Source organism: Manduca sexta, chromosome 1 (assembly GCF_014839805.1).
Source record: "Manduca sexta isolate Smith_Timp_Sample1 chromosome 1, JHU_Msex_v1.0, whole genome shotgun sequence".
Classification (NCBI taxonomy): Eukaryota; Metazoa; Arthropoda; class Insecta; order Lepidoptera; family Sphingidae; genus Manduca; species Manduca sexta.
In genome coordinates, this window is record NC_051115.1 from 1,424,709 (window position 1) to 1,439,935 (window position 15,227).

Here is a 15,227-nt window from a genome sequence, read left to right on the forward strand (position 1 = left end):
CTCCCAACACCTTGAATTACAAAGTATTGTTTGTTATTCCATTGCGCTCGCCATCCTGTCGTGAGGTGTTGTCATATTATGTCCAGTAGTTTTACTGGCTACAATGCCTAAATGGTAAGAAACCAATAAACTTTATTATGATTGATGCATCTTCGCTGATCCGATTATGGCGGTTAAGGTTGTTTGCAGAATCCGCCACATTTAGTTTTTTCTACCATATTTAGTTCGGGTTTGGAGCCTTCAGAGAGGTTTGTTATTCAGCAGGCGACTAGTAAATACTAAGCCCTTTTTGCTAGTATGTGTTGAATACTAAATTAGTGAGAAAAGATATAAAAATAAAAATTCCATATATAATAAAAAATATCTTCACTTTATTTACATATTAAAATTCATACATTTTCTGATAAAAATATAATCTTAAAACTTATCGTTATTGTCAAAACCCTAAGGTGAAAAATTCGCTGAATGGAAATCAAAATTCTATTTTATTGGAACTTTGTTTTCTATACAGCAATATATAACTAATATCTACCTGATACGAACTCCATATTATGGAGTCCTATACATACGTGGATTTAGAGAAGTAAGAAACAGCATCAGAAATTGTGAAAACAAAAATCACATTAACAATTATAAAAGCGAATAAAATCGAATCCGCATTTGCGAAAACGAAAGTCGCAATCGTAGTTGCGAAATTGAAAAAAAAATCGCATTCGCAATTGCGAAAACGAAAAAGTCGCACTCGCAGTTGCGAAATTGAAAAAAAAGTATTCGCAATTGCGAAAACGAAAAAGTCGCACTCGCAGTTGCGAAACTTTAAAAAAAAGGGCAACCACAATGGCGAATACGAAAGAGCTCTTTCAACAATCTGAAAAGACAAAATACTCAACTTCAAACAAATACTCAAATCAAATTGTCACAACCAATATTTGTGATGTTTCAAACACTTGTGATTAGGAGACGGAAACATTATGCGTACATATTGCAGTATCTACAAAAAAATATGAGGCCTTGCTCAAAAACTAAAAAGCAGTAAAAAAAAAACAGATTCAATAATTTTTGGGCTTTCAAAATTAGCCAAAAACATTGAAAAACTTGTTACCAGAATTATTTTTGTCAATATTTTTTTTGTATTCACCAAGTGTTTTTTTATATCATTTATCATTACAGCAGTTTTCAATAAATGATCCCAATCTCTATCTTGAATCCGATTCCGAGAATGAACCAAACAAAATAAGTAATTTGTAAGCAGTCACATAAAACCTAGCTCTGATTGTTTCATATTTGAGATACATAAAAAAAAGCGTTAAAGATCATTTATTAAAAAATACTATTAGTCAACAAAGAAAACTAACTTACTCTGATGTTGCGCCTAGCCATGCCAGAATTATTCTGCCTTTCTAGGATGAAGATATAATCAGACTTGCATCAATGTTATAACCTTATATATTATTATGTTTTAACTCCGAATACGTTTAATATATTATGCTATTACCAACCTTTGCTCAAATGTTGGTCACAAGAGTTATACAGTCGTATCAAAAGTTTGAAAAATCTAGTTATCGAAATGCTATGAATATTTGACAAAAAAAAAACTAAAAGGACATATAGTGACTATTTTTTTCTTTTATTTCGATATAATTAGTGTTTCATACAGGTCAACTAAAACAATTAATTTTCAATGCGTTTTTTATGTTTATGGTTTTATTTTGGTTACATCTGATCACTTTATTATTGATCTAAATGTGTTGTTTAAGTTATAAAGGACTATTTTACTAGTCTGATAATGTACAGGGAGATACAAAGATTTAGTTCATGCTACGTGTATGTAACAACGATAAAAATTAAGCCAAATAAATATAAAAAAAAAGGAAATATGATTGGAAAAATTGTTTTCATAATCTTAGTTTTTGAAGATGAATGAAGTTTGACAGTCTTTTTTTATATTTCCGTACAATTGTGCACTTTTTTTAAATATATTTTTCGTTGCACCCTGTATAATTTTTTAATAGTTCGTCAATAATTTTCTTTATTAATGAATGGTCATAAGTTATTATGTTTTAAAGAGACTTAGCGTAGAAAATACTTTATATTATCTCATTACGTATAATGCGATATCTCCATTACATAGATCTGTAGATCGAAAAAAAACAGTAAACTAAAATTAACTTAAAATAATTTCCGAATCACACGACATTGCCAGCCTAAAAAAGCTGTCAATTGTGTTACCTTACATTCTAAAAAATACATGGCTTGCAGAATCTTTGTGGGCGAAAACTCACCAGATATTTCAAGAATCGAAATGTTATCAATTAATTATTAAAAAAGGCGGTTTTAGAAAACAGTACGTCAATTTCTCAACTAGAGCACCATTTTTAAAACTACGAAATATCTGAGTCTTATTCCGTCTATGCGGGCGAAACCGTTATTGCGATTATTGATGTTTAAATTGTAAGACAGATTTGATATTCTCTTCTTTTTTACATACAGCAAAGTGACACCACCTGATGGTAAGTAGAGTGGGGTCCAATAGAAAGTCAAAGGTAAATAGATTTCTTGCCTCTTAACTAAATAGTTAACAAAGTTGTCGTTCGATTAGTATGTTCGAAAAGCAGCGATAGCCTAGTTGGTTGTGGAACGGACTGCCGAGACGAATGTCCGCAGGGTCAAATCCCAACATCTCTGACTTTTCTAAAGTTATGTGTGTATTTGTGAATTATCGCTTGCTTTAACGGTGAAGGAAAACGTGAGGAAACCTGATAAGTTCTCTATAGGAATTTTGAGGGTGTGTGAAATCTTCGCACTACAGCGTGGTGGACTAAGGCGTAATCTCTCAGTAGAGGAGGCCCGTGCAGTGGGACAGTATATAATACAGGGCTGATGTTATATTAGTAAGACGTATATACCCACGTAGACGGAATAGGCCCTCCTGACAAAAAAATCTGACAATCGGTGTTGTCTAAAAAATATACCATTTGTCATAATTTCGCAGTCATGTAAATAATACAAAACCTGACGTTTTCACTAGGCTTGCCAGCCTTAAAAACGAATATAATACAGAGAAAATAATGGTAACATTTCAACGGCATTTCTTCAAGAAGTCCAACACTTCTTGCGGGTAGTTTTGTCTCGTTGTGGATTTTGTGGCTGAGCGCGCGTACTCCAAAGGCGTTACTGAACTGAAAGAAAAAAAATAAAAATATAAAGCCATCCCGCAATATATAAAAGAAGGAAAAATAAGTTATACTGCGATTTCGCAATACAGCAGTGGAACTAAACCCTTTCAGTAGAGAAGGCCCAGTAATGGACAGTAGAGAAATTTTGACCTTGCGTTAATAAATGAAACCACATAATCTTTACCTCTAACATTATGCAAAAAATGATATATGAATAATGAATATTATTAACAAAGTTCCGGTTTTAGTTTTCTGATTTCATTATTTTGTATATATTTAGTTTGAATATGGCGTGCGAGTGTATTTCTGACTGAAAGTGTGATGTTGCTGCGACGAATTCTCTTAGAGTAGTAGTAGTGGCATTAGGGCGCGTAAAATTAAAATTACTTTTTACTGATATTTATTTTGTTCGATACATTTTATTTTACATCTATGGTTTGAGTAACATATTGTAGTGTTATATTCAATAAGTATGTGGTTTCATTTGGTAACGCAATGTCAAAATAATTATATATGATACGATAAACTATTTAAAAACTTGATAATGGGATTCGAAGTGGCGTTTACCAGCCGGCCAGTCAAAACTTCAAAGTCCTTTAACTCGCTAACCAGACTTTATACTTTAAAAATATTTTGCATCTGGATCGAGGACATATACAGGTATAACATAATCAAATATTACGAAAATCTGACATCAATTTTTTTTGCGTGCCCGCTTCACGTGTGATGCCCCATATGTTATTTCCATACATATGTCTGTTTTCAATTACAGTTAACGATTGTAAAAGGGCGTCTTGGGTACGGGCTCTGATACGACCGATAAACAGTAGAAACACCAAAACCTTGAATCACAAAGTATTGTTTGGTATTCCATTCTCGCAATCCTGATTTATACTGGCTACAATGTTCAAACTGGAACACAGTGACTACACACTGCTTGACAGGAATAGACATTGCGGTGTTACCTACCCAGGACTCTCACATATGAGACACCTACCACCAGAAACCCGCGAAGGCTGGGCGGTAGTAATAAGATACTTTCTCCGCGAAACAAAAAAAAAAAAGGTAGTTTACCTCATGTTGCGGCAGTGCGCGAGACTCTTCCATTGTTTCCTGTCGATGTTCTTGAACAGCATCATGATGAGCTGGATGTCGCAGTTGGCGGAGTTCACCGCTAGATGGAGCGCTGTGTCGCCGCCTTTTACGTCCTGAGGGGAAGATATATGTCATTAATTATGGAGAAATGTTCAGTACAGTAAAACGGGTTGTATAATAATAATATCAGCCCTGTATTATATACTTGCCCACTGCTGAGCACGGGCCTCCTCTACTACTGAGGGGGATTAGGCCTTAGTCCACCACGCTGTAGTGCGGATTGGTAGACTTCACACACCCTCGAAATTCCTATAGAGAACTTCTCAGATGTGCAGGTTTCCTCACGATGTTTTCCTTCACCGTTAAAGCGAACGATAAATTCACAAAGAATACACACATGAGTTTAGAAAAGTCTGAGGTGTGTTTGGGATTTGAACCTGCGGACATGCGTCTTGGCAGTCCGTTCCACACCCAACTAGACTATCGTCGCTTGTAATTGTTATTATGAATATATATCTTACCCCTTTCCATACATCAGCGTCTCCGTGGTGGAGCAGCACGTGGACGGTGTGCAGTCGGGGTGCACGCGCGCTGTGCTGGCTGCAGCTCACGTGCAGCGCCGTGTAGCCTGGACATACAGACTTCGTTACTATAGAGGCTTTCCCACTCTCACTACAACTATAAGCCAGGATCCGTATTGGCAGTCAATCCCTGAACCATATCCCTCCCCTACAGAGACTTTTCCCGCCTTCACACCCACTACAACTCCTGTAAGCCAGGATCCGTATTGGCAGTCAATCCCTGAACCCTATCCCTCCCCTATAGAGACTTTCCCGCCCTACCCACCACAACTGTAAGCCAGGATCAGCAGTGTAGTATGACACCGAGCGGTGAAGCTAGCCAAGTCTCAGAGAAAACTAATTTGTCATCCCGCAACGAAATCAAATAGATAGGGAGTTGGACATATTAATTGTCCACTAAACTAACTTCGTTACTATAGGCAATACACAAACGCGCGTCGTTTATTCCTAAAGGAGTAGTCAGTTCCAAGGCATTTGTTGTAAATGTGTTCCGTCCCATGATGTGATAGGTGAGCCATGGCCATATCAGAAATGATTTCTGGTTGATTTTAAGGAAAACAAATCCAATATAATTTTTCCTGAATCGGGAGTCGAACCCCAGAGCGCTCGCCATACCTCTCGGTACTACACCGAGGCAGTTTGTAGTTAATAATAAAAGTAATTAAATTCAAATATTGAAATCTTTTCACGTAAAGTTCAATTGAAACATATTTTTGGAAGAAATTAAAATATTCGCAAGACACAAGTGCAGATTAATTATGATAATTAGTTAGACTGCCCTGATGGCGTAGTTGTACTATGTTGTACGGCAGTGATCTGAGGTCCTGGATTCAAATCCCTGGTCGGGCAAAGCGATATTTGGGTTTTTCTCAGTATCAGCCCGGAGTCTGGAATTTGTGCCCGATAAGGCGATAGGATCGCCCCCTATCATAGGACGGAATACACTTAGCCAAAAGTGAGTGCCTTGGTTACGCCTCTGCATACCTCTTTGGGAATGAATGCGTGATGAGTGTTCAAAAGAGTATATTTGAAGATTAATTCTTATGTGGGCAACTGTACAACAAATATCTATTTATTTACATGTTACCATACAATCAACTGTTATAATTGACGATTAATATAAACATCATGATAACAAAAACATAAAGGTTAAATGTATAGAAATGTACATTATATAAACGACATATTAGATAAGATGGGTATTTACATACATTATGCACTGTTACTAAAACATCCTGTATAATCTACCATCCTACCAATATACTTTTCTACCAATATGATTTTCTACTAATCTACTTTTATACCAAATCACTTTTCTACCATTCTACTTTTCTACCACTCACCGTCAGTATTAGCATGATGGATGCGGAAAAGCGGCAGTTGGTCAGCGTCCTTGCGTACTATTTCAGCCAGCACTGCGGCGTACGCGTCACCAGCGCGTGCGCATGCTATCACCAACGTGTCACCTTGTGCGTCAACCTGGAGCAAAAATTACGGTAGGTTTTATAACATACATATTGCTTTAACGGTGAAGGAAAACATCGCGAGGAAACCTGCATACCTGAGACGTTCTCTATAGGAATTTGAGGGTGTGTGAAGTCTACCCGCACTACAGCGTGATGGACTAAGGCCTAATCTCTTAGTAGAGGTCCGTGCAATGGGATAGTATATAATACAAGGCTGATATTATTATATTCAATCAACAGAAATTGTGTGACAGCTTTTAACACTTGTACAAGCCTTTTAATTGTTATCCTCAAAACGAAAATTTCATTTGGGTAATCCCAATAATATATTTACATACAAAATTATGTATTTGTGTTGAATATATCTTTCTCCTCATCATCGTTTCCCTCTGCCTTATTCTTTTGTTTATACATGGCAAAGTGATCCAACTGCTGGTAAAGAGTGGGCTCCAATAGAATGTTGACTGAGAGATGATTACCCCTCAGTCGACACAATTATGCCTGTTGGAACTAGATATACACAAGATGATCCCGGGTGACACATTTACGTGTGCCACTATGGTGGGTTTTAACACCTTGTGTACGGTTGCTATCCGGGATAAATAAAATATACATAATACATAACATCACGCATTTATCCCCGAAGGGGTATGCAGAGGCGCGACTAGGGCACCCACTTTTCGCCAAGTATGTTCCGTCCCATGATGTGATAGGGGGCGAGCCTATCGCCATATTGGGCACAAATTCCAGACTCCGAAATAAAATATAACACCAGTAAATACTGGCTTCTAGGAGCTGCAGTGAGTGAGAGCGGCTGACTATCTCAAATATGTAAAACAAGATAGATAATCCTTTATTGAACACCACTTAAGTAAAAGAAAAAATCCTATAAACAAATTAACTATAACTGAACCCCCTCTTAGCCGAATCTCAACGGAGATCAGCCAGGTACACAGGAGATATTATAGTGCACAAGTGTGTGCAATACACAAGAACTCTCTGTTCCTTCACTCTCATAGTCCGGTGAGACGGCAGACATGACCGGAGAGAGATCAGGACCAACGGCTTCACGTGCCCAGGCACGGAGGTATCACCGCCAACTTCCTGACTCCGAGCTGCGACTGAGTAATTTTTTAAGATGCAAAAACTCAGTCACAATTATTTTGCTTCCAAAACAGTTCTTAATTTTTTTTTTGTGAACAATTGCTTCATCTGTGCCAAAGCGATTCAGGATCCAAGTAATTCGCGTACAAGCCGACAACCGCGGGTTTGTGTTGTACGTAATGAGAGTACAAAAAAAGTATTATGAACCTTACAAACACACGTTCTAATGACGTTGCAATGGACATTGCTTAAAATTGAATTTCTTAACATTTTCGCTTATAACTTTTTTATTTATAGTTCTACGACAAAAGTTACTGGACCAAAGTTGTAGAGAATTTAATTTGCAACAAAAAATGTTTATAATTTTTTTTTGTCAGATAAATAGTTTAAGAGATACATCGTAAAAACCATTTCAACCCCTATTTTCAAGATGGCGGCCGTGGGACAAGGGTGGCGACCCCACAAACTTGGTTTTAGCTTTATACTGACCCCCCTACACTTCAAAAAAATAAAATTGCGTCCTCTAAAAAACGCAACCCCAAATGTAACTTTTCAATGGACTAGATACTAAGACAGATACTAAGAACTATAACTAGTGCAGCAATAAGCGGTCTTATCGCTAAGAGCGATCTCTTCCAAACAGGTATGAAATTATTTCTACAGAGAAGTTGTGGGTTTATTAACAAGCTTACCTCTTGAAAAACGCTATCCTTCCCGGCGACGACGGTGGAGTCTATTTTGATTGCGACTCGAATGCATTGCACGATGTATCGGGTGAGCAGAGGTCTGTGAGGGCAGCGGAGTGCTGCTGACTTTAGCAAACTGAGGCCTGCAAGTTAGGTTAGGATGGGTTAGGATTTTTTTTGTTTAAAAAAAACCGATCAGTCGCCCCCCCTCCTGAAGGGCGGTAGTCATAAGGCACTTTCTTCGCGAAAACAAAAAGATTTTTCAATGAAACTATTTCGCGGTTTTTATATTATATTTTTTCTAAATGTCAATTTCAATGATTAAAATTCGCGTAAACATAAGAAAGCTTTTCATCTAGATTAGTATAGAACCTAGGTACCTAACCTGGGGGTTACCCCCGCGGGGATAAATCAGCTATTTTACAAGGGTAAAAAAGAAACTATAGGATCGTGAAATAAAAGCAAGTAACAGAGTTGATGTTAACATTCACTGATGGTAGGTCTCTCATATGTAAGAGTCCGCCTGGGCAGGTACCACCGCAATGTCTATTTCTGTCAAGCAGTAGTGAGTAGTCACTGTTGTGTTCCGGCTTGAAGGACATTATTAGTGTAACTACTGGACATAATAAGACTTAACATCTCATGTCCCAGGATGGCGAGCGCAGTGGAATACCAAACAATACTTTGTAATTCAATGTGTAGGATGGTGTTTCTACTGTTTATGGGTCGTATCGCTTATCATCAGGCGAAGGGCAAGCTCGTCTCGTCATTCAAAGTAATAAAAAAAATATTTATATATAAAAGAAAGTGGTGTTAGTTACACTATTTATAACTCAAGAACGGATGAACCGATTTGGCTGAAAATTGGTGTGGAGGTAACTTAGAACCAGGAGACGGACAGAGGATACTTTTTATCACGTTCCCATGGGAACGGTACGTGACATAAGACGTGGTATAAGAAAGCATTATTTGGTATGGAGATAGTATAAGACCCTGGGAAGGTTATAGGCTACTATCCCCTGAAAATATATAGCGGGACTTTTATCCCGGAAAACTCCTTCACGCGGGCAAAGCCGCGAGCAAAAGCTAGTGATTAATAAAGATGTTTATATCTGCTTGTATTGTTTTGATAATTTTGAAGGGTAAAATTAGTTTACCACATAGATCACAAGACTAATATTGAAAAAGCAACTACTGGTATAGCTAGTAGCCTTAACACCCACTTAATGCAGGACATGCAGGATATCATGACCACGCAGGACTTACCAAAGTCGTGAGCGAACAGGGCGGGTTTCTGCGCAAGTACCCTCTCACATATGAGAGCGAAGAGAGAGTACTGGAGATCCTCCTGCTCCGCGCCTCGCGACAAACTCAGCAGGATGTTCTGCAGGACACTGGAAAGGTCACATTCTATTAATAAGTTAATTTAAGTATTTAGAGATTGCAGATCTTTTAATGTTGTTTCCTGGTGGATATTTCTTTAACTTCAACTGTGCTTAATTGAAAAAAGAACTTTGTGAAATGTATTTTTTTATGTGTTGTATTGTAAATTTAACTAACTTGTTTTGTAGATTGGTTATATTCCCGGTTATGCTTTTAACATATTGTATATTTGTGAAAACTTTTGATTGACCTTTCTTTAGCTATATTTACTACTTTATGTTGTGCTAGTCGTAAGTTTTCATAAAATAATAGCGCCTACCCGAATGTGAAAGTTTCGGTGTTGGAATGTTCTCGAAAGATCTAGATGTTTCCAGAATGTTCATTCCGTATAGTTATTAATGTACACCTAGTGTTAAGAGAAGCTCCAGGAACACGTCATTTCTGGAGGCAAGAGACAGAACTCACAAGGAAAATAAAAGTAACTTACCCATAAGCGGTATTTAAGTCTAACTTAGCAACTTTCAGCACCAAATTCTTCCGTTCAACCATCTTCATCTTCGACAGATGCTCCTGGAATATCTCCTTACAACTCTTCCTGTTTACGTCGCAGCATTCCTTCTTAGAGAAACCATTTGCTATATCCTTTTGCATGTCTTTAAACTGTTTCATTGTCATGGAAGATATAGACGAAGTTCTTTCCCTTTTATCAACAGTCTCGTTTGAATTTGGGAATTCATCAAAACTAGTCAAATCTTGATACTTCTCGTAATCGCTATTACAGATAGGAGAAGACCGCTCAGGAGATAGAGTGTAGTCAGAATTCGAGCGGTAGAACGACGCCTGCGATTCCGACATTGGACTTGGAACGTTCTCCGAACGTGGTGGTGTAGGGAAGATGTGTGTTTTCGACTGTGATTCTTGCAGAACGCCGAGAATCATGTTAGTCATGTCCCCAAAATCTTCGTAATGGTTGTAAATGTGTTGATATGATGAGAATTCTTCAACAGGATTTGGTTCTGGCGTTTCTGTCGGCACAATGTGTATGGGGTCGCAGGACTCGCCTTGTATTTCCACGAACTCTGATAGGAAATCGTCTGAAGCTTTCGTATCATTGTTGATGAGTTCCAACACGTCTTCGAGGTATTCCTTGTCTTTCTGTCGTTTCTGAGAGATCTTTTCTACGCTCTTCAACGCTATGTCCACTTCGGAATAATTGTCTGGTACTTGGTTCGCGTTGACGAGGATGTGACCGCCTGTTAACGTGTGTTGGTTGATTTGGCTTATCTGTGGGAAAATAGAACAGTTTAGGATACACTAAACAGGTAAATTACAATACGATCTGTTAGTCAGAATCAAAATAGTATTTTAAACGATAAAGTGACCTCACTGTAATTAAACTAATTTTACGGATTCTATCGCAGTTTTTTGTATTTCTTTTTCTCCCAAACAGAAAAATAAAATCAAATAGAAGGTAATAAAAGGGGAGAAAAATAAAATACAAAAAACCGTGATAGAATCCGGGAAATTTGTTTAATTTCAATGACCTCACTACACCTGATGGTAAGGAGTGGGCTCCAATAGAATGTCAACTGACTAGAGATGATTACCCCTCAGTCGACACAATTATGCGTGTTGGAACTGGATATATACAGGGTGATCCCGGATCTGGACACTTACGTTCTTATTAGTGAAACAATATTAAACGTTTAGTAGTTCCTGAGATTAACGTGTTCAAACTCTTCAGCTTTATATATTAGTATATATATACAGGCACTCTTAATAAAATAATGACCTATTTCAAAATTTTTAATTTGTGGCAGTCATCGGAAAAGAAATTTTTGACTGGTATCTTTTTTTATAAAATTGAGCTTATTAAAGATAGATAAAAATGAAATCTATAGCATGAAAAAAAGGGAAAAAACTAAAAGGTCGCAAACATTTCTGACGATTCCCTCGAATTGGCATTTTGGAATGGGTCATTATTTTGTTAATAGTGCGATATATAACATGAAAACGCGCAATTTGAACACTACAAATTGTGTTAATTGCATCCGCTACATACTTTCCACGTAATTAACATAAAAACTATTTTCAACCGACTTCAAAAATTATCAATTCCACATGTATTTTTTGTTCACACCAGTTTAAAATACTACTCTTGCAGCGCGTTTTGACTAGAATGTGTGTGTGCGGAATACTTTCGTTTGATTTGAGGCATCTATATATATTTACTACGTACTGGATTTGGCGTTACGAACACTCACTATGTTCGACTGAACTGTACTGTAATCCGTATACCTTACTTTAGTAGGGTTTCAACATTGGCAATATGTGATTATGAACGGAGCGGCGCACATAATATAAGAACTCGAGTCTAAGTATAAACCTGGATGTGAATACAAATTATTCCAGTAAATAAAATTATTTGTTTTTCAAGTAAATAAATAGGTTATAACAGTGACGTTTTGGTCGCTATTTTAGATCAGATTTTGAACAAATAGTTTATATGGACGTTTGTGCCTACAGAATATACATTAATGATTTGAGGCATATTTTTAAATTAGCCAATGATGACTGATGGCCTTCGCTGGAACAACGCTTAGCACCACAAATAGGTCAACATGCTTGTGTATCCGAGGAAGTTTAACAAATGTCACTTGTTAAAACAAAAAACAACTGCGAATGTCAACATTGGTGAAACCTTCGTTAATTCACAACTGGTAAAATAATTTCTCGAAAGATCCATTCAGTTTCCATAGATGTTCATTAAAATAATATTTATTGATGGAACAATACATATTGATGTTGTAATCCAAATTGAAAATACATTACAATTAAATAAAACATTTTTTATTTTTCATTCATTCGACGTGAGATGATTGTTCAAAAATTCTTGCTTCTGATACATAAACTGATCTCAAATGGATCGATAATATGAAGTTTTATGATATTTAGATTATTTTCTACACAATATACATATTGAAGGATTTCAGGACAGTAAAAAATTGAATTAATTATTATCATGTGTGTATAAAGCTGTAAGGATCTCTATTCCTTTGCCCGATATTTCTAATGTGATTTAAAACAAATGCCATTATTTTTTGAATACAGATATACAGTTTTTTTTATTGCTTTGAATGACGAGACGAGGTTGCCGTCCGCCTGATGGTAAGCGATACGACCGATAAACAGTAGAAACATCAACACCTTGAATTACAAAGTATTGTGATGATTACATACATGGGGTTATTTAGACATTGCGTTAGTAAATGAAACCACATACTCGCCTTTACCTCTAATAAAAATCATTCATGAATAACTAATATTTTTATCAAATATCCCAGTTTTATTTTCGGTTTATTTTAGCACTGTAGTTTAGTGTGAATGTGGCGTGTGTGAGTGTATTTCTGACTGAAAGTATGATGTTGCTGCGATGTATTCTTTTAGAGTAATAGTGGCATTAGGGCGCGTAAAATTAAAATAACTTTTTATTAATATTTATTTTGTTCGAAATTAACACTTTTTATTTTACATCTGCGGTTTCATTCAGTAACGCAATGTCAATATGACCTTGTATAATTTACCTACATCGTTTTTATGTTAATATAAATATAAATTCTTATCAATACCGCTTTTATTGGCACATAATTATGAACTTTTTGTATATTATTTTTACGGCAGCGCCCTAAGGTTCTGGGTTCAAATCCCGGTCGAGAAAGTGATTTGGGTTTTTCTGCTCAGTATCAGCCCGGAGTCTGGAATTTGTGCCCGATATGGCGATAGGCTCGCCTGATCACATCATGGGACGGAACACACTTGGTGAAAAGTAAGTGCCCTGGTTGCGTCTCTGCATACCCCTTCGGGGATAAATGCGTGATGTGTGTGTACTATTTTTCATGTTCGTGGATTTGCACGCGTTAAGTTTTTCGGGATAAAAGTCCTGCTATACATTATCCCGGGATAGAATGTAGCCTAAGTCCTTCCCAGGGTCACAAACTATCTCCATACCAAATTTAGTCTAAATCCGTTGAGTAGTTTTGAGTTTATCGCGTTCCGACAAACAGACAGATGCGGCGCCGGACTTTGTTTTATAATATATTTTTATACCTTTTTAAGAGGAACAATTCCGTCACACGTTGTTGCATAACATTAACCGTTAACTTAGCGCTCGCAACCGAGGTTCTCAAAAGGAATAAATTTTCCCTATTCTATTAATGCTCCGCTCCTATTAGTCATAGCGTGATTATAGCCTATAGCCTTCCTCGATAAATGGGCTATCCAACACTAAAAGATTTTTTTAATTCGAACCAGTAGTTCCTGAGATTGGGGCGTTCAAACAAACTCCTCAGCTTTATATCTATCTATATATATAAAAATGAATCCCTATTTCCCTTGGTCACGCCATCACGCGTGAACGGCTGGACCGATTTCACTATTTTTTTTGTTGTGTTTGTTATTGTCAGGAGAAGGTTCTTATGACAGAAAAACCGCAAAAAATTGCGCGGAAAATTAGAAAATTTAAGAAAACTTAACGATAATATTAATTTTACATAACTGTCAGCGGTTTGAAATAACTGTCAGCGAACGACGGAATGCGCGCGTGCATACATAGTTAAGACAGGACAACGTCTGTCGGGTCAGCTAGTAACACAGATTTCCTGTGGGAAAATCAAAAGTTCCTTCCTGTTATCTACAATCTTTACGATTGTCATTTAAATAGTTCCTTTACATTACCTTCCTTAACTCGGAATTAAAGTAAGCGATTTATAGACGGTCGGAATTACCTACGTCAATGAGGAAATGGAAAATAGTGCGGGAAACTAAAAGGCGAAGTGTACACTTTTTTATTGCTTGAATGATGAGACGAGCTCGCCGTTCGCCTGATGGTAATACGACCATAAACAGTAGAAACACCCAACGCCTTGAATTACAAAGTATTAATATTCCACTGCGCTTGTCCTGAGACATGAGATGTTATGTCTTATTATGTCCAGTGTTTACATTGGCTACTATATTCAAACCAGAACACAATATGACTTGAAGGACACTGGTTTGAAGGACATTGTAGCTTATGTTAATGCTTAATATGTTCTTAATTTATTTTAGTCAGCACTTTAAGTAATTAACTAGTATAAGGGCGCAATGTTTAGGAATACAATCTAGTTTTTATGCTTGTATATTTTATAATTAGCTTAATTTTGATTGTAATCTGTTTTGCGTCTTAATTTTATTAAATAAATAAAATAAATTATGTAACTACTGGACATAAGACTTAACATCTCATGTCTCAGGCGAGCGCAGTGGAATACCAAATACTTTGTAATTCAACGTGGTTGTTTCTACTGTGTATCGGTCGTATCGTTTACCATCAGGCGAACGGCAAGCTCACCTCGTCATTGAAAGAAATAAAAAAAATAATTAGACTGCCTTGATGGCGTAGTTTTATTGCATGCGCGATACGACAGCGCTCTGAGGTCCTGGGTTCGAATCCCGGGTCGGGCAAAGTGATATTTGGGTTTTGTTCTGCCCAGTATCAGCCCGGAGTCTGGAATTTGTCCCCGATAAGGCGATAGGCTCGCCCCTTATCATGGGACGGAACACACTTGGCGAAAAGTGGATGCCCTAGTTGCGCCTCTGCATACCCCTTCGGGGATAAATGCGTGATGTTATAAAAAAATAATTGCGAATAATTCACACGCTCTCCTACAACAAGCTTTATTCGTATTTGCGTGCCGG

At 37.1% G+C, this 15,227-nt stretch overlaps 1 protein-coding gene across 2 annotated transcripts in view; it reads right to left on the reverse strand.

Moving 5' to 3' along the window:
* Window positions 1-349: 349 nt before the first annotated feature.
* Window positions 350-15,227, reverse strand: part of LOC115451978 — a 67,139-nt gene continuing 52,261 nt past the window's right edge. For both annotated transcript variants that reach the window (XM_037436397.1, XM_037436399.1), the window contains 7 exons: window positions 9,979-10,775; window positions 9,375-9,502; window positions 8,115-8,251; window positions 6,196-6,331; window positions 4,793-4,899; window positions 4,251-4,384; window positions 350-3,179 (listed from right to left, as the gene is read on the reverse strand). In XM_037436397.1, coding sequence (XP_037292294.1) covers window positions 3,080-3,179; window positions 4,251-4,384; window positions 4,793-4,899; window positions 6,196-6,331; window positions 8,115-8,251; window positions 9,375-9,502; window positions 9,979-10,775 — 1,539 coding nt within the window. In that variant the 3' untranslated portion in view covers window positions 350-3,079. The remainder of the gene's footprint in view (window positions 3,180-4,250; window positions 4,385-4,792; window positions 4,900-6,195; window positions 6,332-8,114; window positions 8,252-9,374; window positions 9,503-9,978; window positions 10,776-15,227) is intronic.